We start from the raw sequence: 15,907 nt of genomic DNA, 5'->3' as shown, positions 1-15,907 counted from the left end.
TGGCCGCGTCCGTCCCTGGCGCTCATGCGATGTCGCCACCTACTCAGCGCACGCTCACGAGCATCCCGGCGATGTCCCTCCCCGGCAGGTTTCGGCCAGATCCCGCAGCAGCCGCAGGGCGGCTTCACCAGGGACTACTCCTCGCAGTTCCAGTCCACGCAGCAGAACGTGTCGGGCACGCAGACCTTCCAGAGCGTGCAGAAGCACACGGACCAGGTCACCTACGCCAACGGCCACACAGTCGAGGAGGTGAGCGCCTCTTTCCTCTCGGTTGGGGCTGGAAAATACTTTCACGATATTCCCACGAGTGGTAGTCAGAAGCGCTCTGCTTGGCCCAGGATTAGTTGAGAGCGTTCCGCAGTTTCGGGTTGCTCATTACAGTTTTTTAATTTGTATTTTTTTTTATATTCAACAGAAAATAAGACAAGAGTTTTTTTTTTGGTCAAAGACCACCCATAAAATCAGGGCTCATCTTATGACCGATAGCAATGGGTAGAGACCTGCAAAATTCGCAGATTCATTCAGTGATAGGCTAGAATTCAAACACATATACCTCTTAGATAATTTTGCTATTGGCTTACTGTTCATCTGGACGAATCTCAACCAGTTATAAAACCCTCAACCAAAGAAGGATCGAATCACAGACAAACCAGCTGAGACGACTTACAAGTCGGCAGCCAATGAACTTGCGTTATTTGCCCGAGTGTACAGGGGTATGTGCAGTCTATCCTGAAGGCCATCGAAACCGCGAATTTTGCAGGTCTCTAGCAATGGGGAATTCAGGATAAAATAAATGTTTAGCAATTGTTTTGTATAAAAGTTGAGAAAAATTTTTAATTTGAAAAAATTGTTTTATTGAAAAAAAAAATGTTTAAAATTACAGCTTTTAGATTCAATGTTTTTTTATATTAAATATAAGCATTATTAATGACGTTAAACATTAGTTAAGCATTTTTAATACTGTAGATATTTGGGGGGGGGGGGGGGAAATTAGATTTTTTTTTTTTTGTTGTGATTTAGTGCAAGGAAAGGAACTTAGTGAGTTAATAATTATTTCTCTTAGAACCTTGACTTTTATAATTGGGGGTATTCTTAGATTACGGCATGTACACAAAAGCCTTTAAAATTTACAATAAATTATTTAGATGTTACCTGTTTTTGTTTAATATGTTTATTATTTTGTTCATACTAATCATTATTTGCTGCCAAACACCATCTTAAAGATGCGTGTGCTCTATGACTTAGCGTTTTGCGATAGCGGGAGAAATTGCCCAATGTTCTGGAATTTTGGCACCTAAAAAGTCCCAAACATGCTGAACTATCTGGAGTATACTGTTTATTTTAGAGGGCATCATGTAAAAAAAAAAACCCCCCTCCCCATTAACAAACCTTTATGTTAAGCTCTGCATGTATCTGTAGTATTACTAGTATGTAGTAGTAGTATGTTCATAGTGTGTAGTAGTATGTATGTAGTATGTACACTAGTATGTTCCCGGCATTCACACAATGTATATAACCGTGTCGTGCAGGACTTTAAGGTGGACACTTTCGAATACCGTCTGCTACGCGAGGTGGAATTCCGGGAATCACTGACCCGCCGCTACACGTCGGAGATGGACATACGCATCTCGACCACGGTCGACCGGTCGCTGGGACCGATCGCTGCGCCCCAAGTCGGCCAGAAGCCCCGGAACACGAAGCTCGTCGAAGGTTCCGATGCCACATTCCAGGCAAAGATTTCTGGAAATCCTAAGCCAAGGGTGAGTGTCTGATAGGTTTTTTTTTTTTTTTTTTAAACCTTGAGCGCATGGTCAAAGTCTAATCTCACACGTTCTTTAAATAAATTTTTGGGTAAGCAATGCAAAAAAAAATATCCACTACGAAATGAAATCCTGGCTAGTCCTGAATATTATCTTAATATTATCTTAAAATGTACTGTTTCTATTATTGTGAATACGCTCATGGAGATAATTTGTCGTATGACTTAATAAATATAGTTTTTGCCGATAAAAATATTGCTTTCTGTTATAAATGCTGACTTAATTTTACTTCAGAAATTTTACAATAAAGTTTTTCAGTTTTTCAGTTTAGGAATGGAATTGCCAAGTAAATGAAGGTTTGTGATTTTGTTTTGATGTGTGATGCCGTACAGAACAATACGAAAATGATTTTAATAAAAAAAAATTATCATTTACAGCTATGGGGGGAAATATCTCTGTGTAAAGTTGTACATACAGCATGTCTCATCATGATTTCAGATGACCTGGTTCAGAAATGGTCAGAGGATAGTCAACTCCCAGAAATACAATACTTCCTACTCGAATCAGATAGCTTCCTTAAAAGTTGTGGCAGTGAATTCGGAAGATTCTGGCCACTACACATTACTCGCTGAAAACCCACAAGGTGAGTGTGTGGCTTCTTTGGTGCTCAATACTCATTTTAAAGATTTTAATACAAGTGGTGCTAATTTGAGAATTTGCGCACTGCGAAACATTTGCATACTAAAATGTTTACTTTTCCAATATTAATTTTAAACTTTGCAATGCTCGGCTTCACTGTTGTTAGACTTTTAATTTTTCTATAATATAAGTATATTTCTAGGCATTTACCAGCTTTTGAAACTCAGAAAATGATTTCTTGTGCATTTATCAGAAAAAAAAAAACTTGAATTGTAAATATTTGTCTGACAATTTTTATAGCAAGACAAAAAAAAATTGCTACAAAACACAAGCTGCAAAGCTTATTTAGTGGAACACAGGTAGAAAATGTTCTGGATTAAAAATACTTAATCACAATGATGTAAATATACAATAAATTGAAATGGGGAAGCAAAGCCAAGCCTTCAGCATGTTTTTCATTCAACATATCTACAATGCCTGACAGATTATTTGCCATGAATATAAATTAATAACTTCATCCTTTAGTAATAACCTGCCAGGCAGGTGTGGAACTGCAACTTTACTGTAGGAATATATTTCGGCACTTGACAGTAATTAATATGAACATATTTAGCTGGAAAAAAAAACCCAGAAATTACGTAATCATGTATGATGTATTGACAAATTGTTTTATACAATATAGTAAATTATTCAAACAGTCTCAGGATAAAAATAATAGTATGTCTCTAGTGTGGGTTTACCTCCTATTGCACTTTTTTTTAAGCTTTTGTTTTAAAGTTGTTGTATGTTTGCATGCATAGTGCATAGGCAATGTTAGATAGTTAAATAAAAATTGGTTGTCTGTAAAGTCTGTTTACGGACGATATTTTAACGTGACAACGTCATAACAAAACATTAATGAAATGATTGAATACTTTTATGAATAAAATTAATTGAATAATTTTTATTGAATTATCACTATTTTGTATGGATACAAAGGAGTGAAATGAAATCTACAATTTAATTGATAAATTTACTTTTATTTGCACTCATTAATTCAAATATGTTTATTACTTTAACGAACAGATTATTTTAACTATAACTTTTATACATAGAAGGAGTGAAAAGAAATCTACAATTTAATTGATAAATTTACTTTTATTTGCACTCATTAATTCAAATATGTTTATTACTTTAATGAAGAGATTATTTTAACTATAACTTTTATACATGTTTGCTATTTAACTTGTTCCAATCTGTGTTATTCTGTTAAGGATAGGACGATGATAGGAAAAGTAGGAAACGAATGGGAGTGTTTCAAGTTTAATGTGCCTCGAAAAAGTCAAATCGATGGTTGTTCCAATCGAGTGGAAGAGAGATAGATGCGGCGCAAGCGTACAATGAGCGGAACAGGACAATGAGCGGAACGGGACAATGAGTCATCCTTTTTCGTGCGTGCTGCCGGCGTTCATCGATTTATTAGACGTTGTCACGTCAAAAATCATTAAAGTGTGTAAACAATTTAGTTTCTGGATTTGCTAGGTACTTCTTCTAGGGTGGGGTTGTCACGGACATATATTCTGTGTTGCAGGCTGTGTTGTGTCGTCTGCATACTTAGCCGTTGAGCCCTCTCAGATCCAAGACAATTACTTCGACACCCAGAGGTATGTGCTACCTGCAGCAATAATAACATTTGCATTTGGGTAATCAGGTAACAGAACAAATTTTTTTTCTATGTTGAATCATACAAATTCCCTTGCCTGATCTCCATAACACTGAAACTTAGTGCTGTTTGAGTTTAGAATTGTAAAATTTTTGTTTTTATAATTTAAAATTGATTCTTTACTGTAACTGTTCTTTTTATACTATAAATACTCTTTTAATTTACTCTAGTATTGTTGAAAATATTTTGAATAATAATTTTTTATTACTATATTATATCTTTACTTCAACTTGGCACAGTATTTAGGTACTTTACAGTTTGGTTTCTTAGTTAGTACGTATATATTAATTCAATAATTTTAATGCAGACATTTTGAAACTATGCTTGTAATGTTTATTTGGTTTTAATTTTAATGTTTTTGTTAATAATATTACATTCTTGAACATATTTGTAGAAAATGTTTCATTACCTGGGGCCAGTAACTATAAATGTTGATTGTAGTATAAGGTATCGGTGGTGGTATCGGCATATTGTAGTGGCATCAGGAATTGGTGTTGGAAAAGGAGTGATCGGAACAGCCCTAATTAATATTTATAAATGGTTCAAGTTTGTAAGAAAATCAGGAAAAAATGTACTGAACGTAGTTTTCCTGTAAAAATAATTTAAATCTATTTTTTTTTCAATCAATGCACAACTTCAGCAATATGTAAATAAATGTTGTTTGTTGTTAGGGAGTCAAGTTTGAAGTCCACGCGAGTAGAGAGCTCGACCACCGTAGATTCCGCCGACGGGAAGACGCTGGCTCCCAACTTCGTGCGCGTGCCCGCCGACCGCGAGGTCACCGAGGGCAAGATGACGCGGTTCGACTGCCGCGTCACCGGCCGCCCCTACCCGGACGTCACCTGGTACATCAACGGCCAGCCGGTGGCCAACGACGCCACCCACAAGATCCTCGTCAACGAGTCCGGGAACCACGCCCTCATGATCACCAACGTCAACCGATTCGACAACGGCGTGGTCACCTGCGTCGCGCGCAACAAAACGGGAGAAACTTCTTTCCAGGTGAGCGAACCTTGTCTTCGGTACAGGGCCGGCGCGTCCATACAGGCGAACTAGGCAACCGCCTAGGGCGCCAAGTAGCTGGGGGCGGCGCAGCACGAAACTAACAGCTGATATAACATGTTTAACGATTATTGAAACTAGATGAAAATGGATTTTTGTAACAGTTTGGAATGTTTATATTGATTTAAGTAATTATTTAAAGTCCACGGTGACCTGTTTATGATTTGAAATAAGTAAAAAAGTAAAAAAAAAAACATAAGCCTGCTTACATTTGATTGTTGACAAAATGTTAGGCTTACGTGATGTATTTTTTGAGGCAAGGACAATTTTTTTGGGGTGTCCGGGCGGTGGGGGGGGGGGGGGGAGGGGGCATTAAGGTTTTTTGCCTAGGGCGCCAATTATTTACCTTGCACCGGCCCTGCTTCAGTACATTTCATTCCTTCTTACTGTTAATTGCATCATTTAAATTAGGGTGTCAACAGAGCTAGAAAACAGGGAAAAAGTCTGAGAATTTTTTTTTATTCTGCAAGCCAGGGAAAATTCAGGGAACTTGAGCCATACTGCTAATGAATCAAAGAAAAAACTTTGCTCATAGAATAGTTAAATAATTTACTGAAACATGAGTGCTGCCACTTGTGTGCCAAAGTTTTGGTTTGTCTTGCATAAATTTTGATTCATCAACAAGTGAAGAACAGTTTCATCAGTGGCGGATGCATAGGGGATAGGTGGGATATTTCCCCTCCTGCAAGTTATGAAGAAATTGGCAAAACAACATTGAAGACAGCATATTAAATGTGTGAGAAGCCATGTTGCATATGGCTACTACTGTAGGCCCATATGTCAGTGTGTTAGTGTTAATAATATGTAACATGTGTTGACGTTTTTAAGTTCTTTCTATTTTTTTATTTTAAAAAAAATGCTCCCTGCCCCAAAAAATTCCTTTGTCTGCCAATGAGTTAAATGTAACACATGTTTTTATTTCATGTTATACTGAAACTAGTTGCTGTGTAGGTAAGATATGCAAATGGCGTAGAAATGCATTTTGCCCTTCTTTGTTTACGATATTTATCTTTTGGAATCTTTACTTCAAATCCTAAAAAAAAATTAATTATGGAAAAAAGGAAAATTCTTGTCTGATAAACAGGGAATAGTTAGGAAATTTTACGTAGTTTATTCTGCGGACAACCCGCCAATCATTATCCGATAAGCCCAGAGGTGTATGTAAGGCAAGTATCATAGAGTGTGATCGTCCTATCCTTATAACTAGCTTTGATTAAATAGCACATTAAAAGTTTGAAGTAGCCTAGTTATTTTTTTCTTATGAATAAGTATAAACTGTTCACAAAAATAAATAACTTAAATATCTCTGTAGATATGAATGGTCATAGTATAAACAAATTACAAATTTAAACTTTACTTATTGTTATCCACCTCCAGATTAAATTTATAGCTAAGCTTCTGCTGAATTATATATAATTTTTCACAGTCCAGTTGTACCTATCTTAACCATGCATTTTCATCAAGGGTATGACATAAAAGACTGTTCACAATCATTTAGCGTAGATATCAATGAACAGCAGGGGTTCTATGTCTTATAAATAAAAAGTAGTTTATTTCTGTATTACTTCATTTTTATCATATGTAGTTTTAGTATTTTATGGTATTACATATGCTTCTTATGATTTGTAATTTTTTTTTTTTTTTTTTTTTTTTTAGTTTTAAGTTGTTCTAAGACATACTGAAGAAATGTAAAAAAAAAAAAAAATATTTACTTATATGTATATTTTTCTTCTTCATTCCAGTGCAACTTGAATGTGATTGAGAAGGAGCAAGTGATAGCCCCCAAATTTGTGGAACGATTCACCACAGTGAACGTGAAGGAAGGGGAGCCAGTGGTTCTCCACGCTAGAGCTGTTGGCACCCCTGTCCCACGAATCATATGGCAGAAGGTGAGTTTGCCGCTCCTGGACTCGGGACCCCGTGCCGTGCCGTGCCGTGCGTTCTTCATGCTGCGAGCGTGTGTCTGGTTTTGAACTGATAGGAAGATAGCGTGCATCCCAGTGATGTACGAGGCTTCTTTGGACTTGATCGCACTCAGTTTTATTAGTGATTGGTCCGGTCCCTTTTTTTTTTTTTTTTTTTTTCGGTTTCAGAATCTTGAATTCAGATCCCAAAGAGTACCTCACATTTACCCCTCGAATCTGAATCTATGAGTCAATGGTCAAAAATAAAATAATGTAATGTAATTGCAATTTTATTTATATTGGGCAATGGTAACAGGATAGGATATTTTTTTATTTTCAAACTATTGCTCCTAATTTTTTTTTTTTTACAAAATCAGAAGCTATTTTTTTTCCAGAAAAAATTGCTAACAAAACTTTATTTTTCTAGGATTTGGGTTTTGCTTCATTTGAATAGTAGGTACAAAATTCTCCTGGTAAACATTTCCTAGGGAAATTGTGAAATTTTTCACATCTTGTATTTTTCCATATGGAAATTAGTCAAAAACAGCAAATAATTTGTCGCGTTCAAATTGAACATCTTAATTACAAACACTTCGTAATTTCCTCTTTGTTAGTTTGTAAACAGTGAAGTGATAATAGATTGCATAAAATAGTTTTGAAGGTAGTTTATTGTTTATTTCAAAATATAATTCATTATCCTGCCCACCACCAAAGTCTAACGACTGTCGGTGGGCATTTCACAATTTTAAATAAATAAATAAATAAATAAATAAAATAAAAATAACAGCATACTGCAAAATGTGGTGTTAGAGAGTAAGTAATCATTGATGCTCATGACTGGCAAGTTGATTAAATTTTTTTTTGTAATATATTCTGACACAGTATTTAGGATACTTTATTGGTTTTAAATTACACAAGAATGTCATTTGTGTAGTATGTACTATGTTTCCATTACTTTGTCTTGGTTATCACAATTCCCTGCTTAACAAAGCCCATGTCCACTTGTTTAGTTCCTTGGGAAATCCAGGTATTTCCTGTGACTTTTAATTTAAATTCCCTTGTTTTTCCCTGTTTTTTTAACCAACTTGGTTTATGTTAAGCTGGATTCAACAATGATCCAACTCATCCGTCCGTCACCCGTCCATCCGTCCGTCAATCATGTGACATACCGCTAATCAGTTGTCCCGAAAAATTTCTGAATAGTTGTTTTAGTTTGTTTATTTACCAAGCTCCTTCTGTATTATGATTTTAACTTGCTTAAGAACAAGTTTTAAATTTGATATTTGAAACAAATATGTATAAACAAAAGTATTTTATAGTGCACAGTAATTCGAAAATATAGTCAAATAAATACGTATTTCGGATATTGTTTTATCATTTGTAAGTGCTTAGCAAGCATGCTTATCATGCTGGTAAACCCTTACGAGATTAATTTCCTTAAAAAATATAAGCCTTGATAGTTGTCGGCAGCATCCAAGTAGAAAATATTATGATGGACGTGCGGATGATCGTGGCTCACTCGGCTTGTTGACGGACAGATAGATGGCAGACGGACGAGTGAAAGACACGACGGATCGTCACGAGTCCAGCTTTACGGGATTTTGTGTGGTGTGACATACAACTTGACATGAGGAGTGTGTTCGCTGACGGGTGGTTCGGCGGCACGCGTGTCCGCAGGATGGCGCACCGATCGTGTCCGGTCCCGACGTGCGCATCACGACCGACAGTGGAGCCTCGACGCTCGATATCCCGCGAGCCAAGGCGTCGGATGCGGCCTGGTATCAGTGCACCGCTCAAAATGTCGCAGGCTCCACTGCCACCAGGGCGAGACTCTTTGTGGAGACTCCCAAAGAGTCGGCTCCCCAACCGTGGCGGCTCACCCTGCCGCGGCCGACCAAAGTTATCGAGCCCGAGTGAGTCTCGCTGCCGTGGCTTTGTGGACGTGCCCAGGGATCGGAAGGCGAGGGGGTTGCAGCAGCCCTTTCAGAGTGGTGTATCAGGCGAATTCAACGAGAAGCAAATATAAAATTGAATGTTGAAAATTTTTAAATGAAGTGAAATCAGATTGCGAATATATTTTCTCAGCATGGCTGTACTAAACTGGAATGAAGTAGAACATAATAATTTAACATTTTGTAATGTATGTTGTTATTATCAAACAATTCTGGGCCCATTATATTTAACACAGTTCAATAGAAATGATAAAAAATATAACCATGCATAAAATAATTTTTTTTGCATTGATTAAAGTAGATATTATCTTCATCACAAACATGAAGCTTTACTTCAGACATTAAGCTTCACATCACGTTCGAAGCTTCAATTACAATGAACAGAAAATTTCCTGTTGAAGTCAAATGAATTACTAAAACGAGCTTAGATTTGATTCAATAAGCAGAAGCTTCGTCCAGGCTTATTTTATATATACACACACACACACAAATTTTTTTTTTGAAAAATGAATATAAACAGGTTGGTTGTTGGTATTTCAACATTTTGAAAGAATTTAATTTCAAAACAGAGACACTGAGTCATCTTTGAGAAGTCATAAGAACTACAACCTTGGGATGTTCTTCAATTTTAATTTTTATTTATTTATTATTATGAAGAAAGTTGAATTCTGAAAACTACCCCCCTCCCTTCCGTTCTGAGCTGGGTACGTGCATAGGTGTACTGTTTAAAATCTGCATTCATTTGAATCAGCCATTATAGCTTTCGTCAGTAAAAAATCTGTACAGGCAAAATAGGAAAATACGTGCCACTGAGGGGGACCATTCTAACCTTAGTTTCCAGACCAGACTTTAATATTTTATATTTATTATAATTGTTTATTATTTATCATAATTTAATTTACAAAAAATCAAACTTTTATATTCCAAAATTTTCCAAGAATTTGTACTTTATGACTGATTGCAATAAAAATAAATAGTGTACATTATTTTGGAAAATAAATTACGTTCAGAGTTAGTTTTGCACAGGGGCAAGTAACCCCAAAGAAGCAGCATTTTAAATAAAAACTGTACACTTATGACAAATAAGTAATCTTTTATATATTAAATTTAATGAAAGTAATTTATTTAGCATGAAGTTTGTACCACATTTTAGGCAACAATTTCAATAAAGTTTACTTCTTTTTAATCCTGAAACTGTTATTATTATTACATTGCAATGTTAGTACATTTTTAACACACAAAAAACACTTAACAGATTTATTTTAACTGTTCTGAATAGCTAGACATGCTTGTTATGCAACATTATACATATTGTAACTGTGCATCGTGTATCAATCATAAAGACAAAATTTTTTTTGAGAAATTATTATCACAGAACATTTAAGTGTTTATTCAGTAATCTGCTGTAATATGTTCAGTAAAATTGTCTTTTTTAAATAAAGACATTTGATAAAATATAAAACCAAAAACACAGAAATCCCCTGTTTTAAATACAAAATTGGCCTGAAAGTAAAACCATAAAATCTTGTCTTTATTCATTAGTATACAGACATTTTGTCTCGTTCCATCTTAATATATATAAATCCAGTGTCCTGATGTTTGTTTCCAGTGAACTCTTCACCAAGTCAACCGATTTTGATGAAAATTGGCATTTATGTGTAATTTTTTCCAACTTTAGAGATAGGATAGTTTTTATTTCGATTAATGATCTTAATAATTTATAATTAATAATAAATAATAAATAACCGATCGCCATGGGTAAACAAAAAACCATAGGTCATAAACATACAAGCAGTAATTGTGTGTCATTTCTATGTCCAACACACTTGTCATATAGCGCTATCCAGTTTGCTTTAACTCACAGACGATAAAGCTCCTTGTGTTTAGCCCGGGCAACGCCGGGTACTGCAGCTAGTCTATTATATTGAGGAAGGGGTGGTCAGAGTTACGGTGCCCCGCTCAGAAGTTGGGGTCCGGTACCCGCCCGTGGGGGTCGAGCTCTTCGGGGCTCTCCCGTGCCGTAAAGTTGACGTGGGGCACGCACGTGCCTGTTGCAGGCTAGCTCCCGGCCCAGAGGTAATATACCTGCGCCACGTGGAGCGAGCCAAGCCCCATGTACCGCAGGCGGAGGAGGACCGCATTTACCCCCCTCCGCAGTTCATCATACCCCTGCACAACATCCAGCAGGTGGAAGGCAACAGGGTTCACTTCGAGGCCCGAATCGAACCGGTTGGGGACCCAACCATGCAAGTGCAATGGTTTGTCAATGGCAGACCCCTTGAAGCGAGTGAGTAGTGGTCTTTATTTCCATGCGAGCGTAACTAGCGATGTACCACTGCAATCGTTTTTAGTAGTATCTCCATCTTCCGATATTCCCAGTTTTCGGGATTTCCGATGCACACGAAGAAAGTTCAGTTTAATCCGTTCAGGTGTCACCCATCTTTTTTGTTTACCAGTTTGTAGTTCCGTAGGCATCTTTTACTCCAAATTTTCTGTAATATAATGCAATACTTGAATGATGTGCTTGTTTATTATGCACAAAATTTAAGCTATAAAATGCTTTTTTCTTGGTCATCTATCAAAAATTCTTTTAATGAAGAGTGTTATTTAGGTAATGACTTATAACTTTCAAATTTAATTAATTTAAATACTTTTTTTAATTTCTGGAGATTTTCACTGTTATTATTTACAAACTGTATTGAATCTATTTTGTATCAGTTATTGGTTTTCTTGGGGGGGGGGGGGGAGAAAAAAAAAAGGATGGGTATTGGTTTTTATCCTTATTGCCCTATCACTAATTGAAACTACACAATTTATTTGAATTTCAGCTAGAGTGAAAGGTCTGTTATGTGACATTCTATGAATCGGCACATTATGTAGAGCTGCTAGAGTTCAGATTTTTTATTTTGTGGAAACCAGCTGTTGACCATGGCCACCATGTAGCAGCACTGCACTGCCAACATTTTTAGTTCACTCAGAGTTTATCTTTACTGTCAGTTAAGCCTGTGTGAATACTAGTTTTTTTTTAATGCGAAGCTAATATCAAATCAAATTGTAAAATTTTCGTGAAGTCGAATCAAATTGTGAATGCTGTTCATGGCGAAGCTTTATTACACTTATTGCATATAATACAGGTTTGAAGTAAAATAAATAATCTTGTAATTTTTTAACTAGGTAAGGAATTAACAAATTGGGCCATATATACATAACATCATTCAATAAAATTATTAAATGAAAACGCAAGATATTAATATTGAGCATTCATAAAAGCAAGCGGAGCTCCTTCTTTTGATTTCTTAAGTAACCAACTTTAGTCATGCAAAACACATACAAAAAAATATATATATATTTTAATGAGCAAAATTGTAAGCTTCCAGTGTTTTAAAGCTTTGCAACAAATGCGAAGCTTCACATCTGACGTGTAGTTTTGCATCATAAAGGAAGCTTCAGATAAAACGAATAGCGAATTTCCTGGCAAAGTCAAATAGAATATAAAAAGAGCTTCAGTTGATTTGCTCAGTCGAAGCTTCGCACAGGCCCACTGTGAGTTTTCATTTTAGTTCAGTATTTTATGTTTTCTAGCAAGTTACATTTCACATTCCACTGGTACATTTCCGTTATGATTTTTTTTTAAGAAGACCAATGCTAATCTGAATTTTTCTTTTAAGTTTGTGAATTTTTCCAATCCTAATGGAATGGTTTCATGAATTCCAGTAAATACAGTAAAGCTTTACCTACGTCACAATCAGTGGGCATAGAGTGCAGGTCATTTGAATATCATAATGGTTAAAGCTTTGTAGTGCAAATTGGTGCCTAACTATATGACCGTGTGTTAGTGTGTGTTGATATCGACTGTCAGATGGTTCTTGGAGTTGAAGAAATCACGACCATGCATCAACAAGTACGAGAGAGGATACTTTCTTTTTTTCAAAGGTTCCCGTGCTACGACGACCTTTCGTTTTGGCTTCATAGCACTGGATCTTATCAGCATAGTTCTAGAAGATAGTGGAGAGTACGTCTGCCAGGTGACAAGCCATTCCGGCTCAGTCGAGTCTCAAGCTCTTCTTAGTGTTACCGGTGAGTTCAACTTTTCATTCATTCTGGACGGGGACATGTGCAGTGCTTGTAGCCGTACATATTTTGGACACAACATTACTTCATAAAAAAATTAGGGATCAGCAAGTACAATATTTGTGAACGATATTGTACCGCAACAACGTTACAGATTTATTTATATTATTTATTTTACATACTGTAATGATTATTTGTATTTATAAATGTATTCAACTACAGCATTTCAGGCATAAAAAAAGAAAAACCTTGAAACGGTTCTATCCAATGACAAGCTCTATGTCCGTGGAGCAGTCGTTCATGACTAGGCTGTAGACCCCTCTAAGAAAATCAGGATTTTTTTTTTTTTTTAAGAATTTAAGCTTAGTACTCGTGCAGTTACTGATGTGATACAATTGGTTCTAGATTTTTATGTTCAGAATCCATCTCTTTGAAAAATGTGTGTGATTAATCATGTGAATTCATTTATTATATGATGGCAATATATTATGTGCACGAAGTTTAAGCGAGCATCGCACACATCATCTTTCCTCACTATCACAAATGGCTAGGCGAGGCTCTGAGCCGAACCTCCGTCGCGTTGCGGTCGCTCTCACGAACCGCGCGTCCCTGGTGTGTGTCCCCCCCAGCTCGCACCGGCATAGAGCAGACGAGCCAGCACCCGGACAGCCTCCAGTACATCCAGCAGCTGGAGGACTACTCCCGGTACCAGCGCACCGAGAGCGTGGAGGAGTCCGCGTCCCAGCGACCCCAGTTCATCCGGCCGCTCCGCGACTTGGGCGAGCTGCAGGAAGGGCGCAACGCCCACTTCGAGGCGCAGCTCACCCCGGTCAGTGACCCGACCATGAGAGTGGAGTGGTACAAGGACGGAAAACCCATCACAGCAAGTGAGTCGCGTCGCTGTCGTTTAGAGAGTCGCATGTTCATATGTTAGATCTGTGCAAACATTTAAAATTTAGATCATCAAAATGAATAATTCTGTATTCCTGTTCAATTCAATTTCAAATACTTATACTTCAAAATGGGGTTAGGGCGAGAGGGAGGGGGAAACAGTAGAAAAAAACAGTAGCTTTGACTAACCAATGATGCATATTATATTGGCCAACCTTTTTTTTTGACTATTTTTAATCCCTGCATTTGGTACGAGGGAAAGTCATTTAGAAAGTCACAAGTAAAAAAAATGATACGTCTGAAAGTTAGGCCTGTGCCAATGTTTAATAATTTTGAATATAAAAATGAATAGTTCAGTATTCCTGTTCAATTCAATTTTAAATACTTACAATTCAAAATGAAAAATAAAAAGTAGAATTCACGATTAGCCAAGCTTTGACTAACCATTGATGCATATTATATTGGCCAACTTTTTTTTTTGACTATTTTTAATCATGGCATTTGGTACGAGGGAAAGTCATTTAGAAAGTCACAAGTAAATATGATACGTCTGAAAGTTAGGCCTGTGCCAATGTTTAATAATTTTGAATATCAAAATGAATAGTTCAGTGTTCCTGTTCAATTCAATTTCAAATACTTACAATTCAAAATAAAAAAATAAAAAAATTGTAGTATTCACGTTTGGCCAAGCTTTGACTAACCATTGATGCATATTATATTGATCAACCTTTTTTTTGTGAATATTATTAATCACTGCATTTGGTACGAGGGAAAGTCATTTAGAAAGTCACAAGTAAAAATGATACGTCTGAAAGTTAGGCCTGTGCCAATGTTTAATAATTTTGAATATCAAAATGAATAGTTCAGTGTTCCTGTTCAATTCAATTTCAAATACTTACAATTCAAAATAAAAAAATAAAAAAATTGTAGTATTCACGACTAGCCAAGCTTTCACTAACCATTGATGCATATTATATTAGCCAACCTTTTTTTTTTTTTTACTTTTTTTAATCACTGCATTTGGTACGAGGGAAAGTCATTTAGAAAGTCACAAGTAAAAATGATACGTCTGAAAGTTAGACCTGTGCCAATGTTTAAAATTTTGTATATCAAAATGAATAGTTCAGTATTCCTGTTCAATTCAATTTCAAATACTTACATTTCAAAATGAAAAAAAAAAGTAGAATTCACGATTAGCCAAGCTATGCATATTATATTGGCCAACCTTTGTTTTGACTATTTTTAATCACTGCATTTGGTATGAGGGAAAGTCATTTAGAAAGTCACAAGTAAAAATGATACGTCTGAAAGTTAGACCTGTGCCAATGTTTAAAATTTTCAATTGAAATTCAAATACTTGCACTTAAAAAAAGAAAGTAGAAAAATTAAATTAACTATTAACAGAGCTTCGACTAACCGATCAGCCCTACTATCGTAGCCGACCTAAAGCACCATTACCAGAAAAGAGGACCTAGAAAATTTCTAACTGTTGTCAAAAGCCTATAGAAAATCAATCTCAAAGATGCCAATTACAGGTTAGGCAAATCATGATGTGATGTGAAAGAATCCACACTGAAGAAAAGATGGAAAAACTTCACCCTAAAAAAATGACAACACAAGGCCAGCAGATTTTCTTATTATATCTGAGAATTTGCTTATCCACGGTCCACATAATATTTGGTTGTCGAGACTCTACTGTATTCAGTTTTATTCTAAGAGTAGTGAAACTGTTGCATATCACCTTGTGTTACTATAAACGGTATAAACATTGAGTTTAAAAGTCATTGTTCTACAATGTAATTAAGTACACAGTTCAGATATATTAATGGGTCTGAAGTAACCACCCAGAGTTTAATTTTATATATTCTCAGTTAACACCAGAATGGGTAAAGTTCAGACTGTGGGGTATTCTGTAATCGACAAATT

At 36.2% G+C, this 15,907-nt stretch overlaps 1 protein-coding gene across 9 annotated transcripts in view; it reads left to right on the top strand.

Moving 5' to 3' along the window:
* Positions 1-15,907, top strand: part of LOC134538265 (titin) — a 358,395-nt gene that overhangs the window by 50,904 nt on the left and 291,584 nt on the right. For all 9 annotated transcript variants that reach the window (XM_063379416.1, XM_063379425.1, XM_063379423.1 and 6 more), the window contains exons 5-14: positions 89-249; positions 1,530-1,760; positions 2,259-2,403; positions 3,970-4,042; positions 4,773-5,103; positions 6,906-7,052; positions 8,745-8,980; positions 11,077-11,306; positions 12,953-13,096; positions 13,720-13,977. In XM_063379416.1, coding sequence (XP_063235486.1) covers positions 89-249; positions 1,530-1,760; positions 2,259-2,403; positions 3,970-4,042; positions 4,773-5,103; positions 6,906-7,052; positions 8,745-8,980; positions 11,077-11,306; positions 12,953-13,096; positions 13,720-13,977 — 1,956 coding nt within the window. The remainder of the gene's footprint in view (positions 1-88; positions 250-1,529; positions 1,761-2,258; positions 2,404-3,969; positions 4,043-4,772; positions 5,104-6,905; positions 7,053-8,744; positions 8,981-11,076; positions 11,307-12,952; positions 13,097-13,719; positions 13,978-15,907) is intronic.

Source organism: Bacillus rossius, chromosome 13, assembly GCF_032445375.1.
Source record: "Bacillus rossius redtenbacheri isolate Brsri chromosome 13, Brsri_v3, whole genome shotgun sequence".
Classification (NCBI taxonomy): domain Eukaryota; kingdom Metazoa; phylum Arthropoda; class Insecta; order Phasmatodea; family Bacillidae; genus Bacillus; species Bacillus rossius.
Note: the sequence above shows the minus strand (reverse complement) of the source record. Positions and strands in the feature narration are given on the sequence as shown.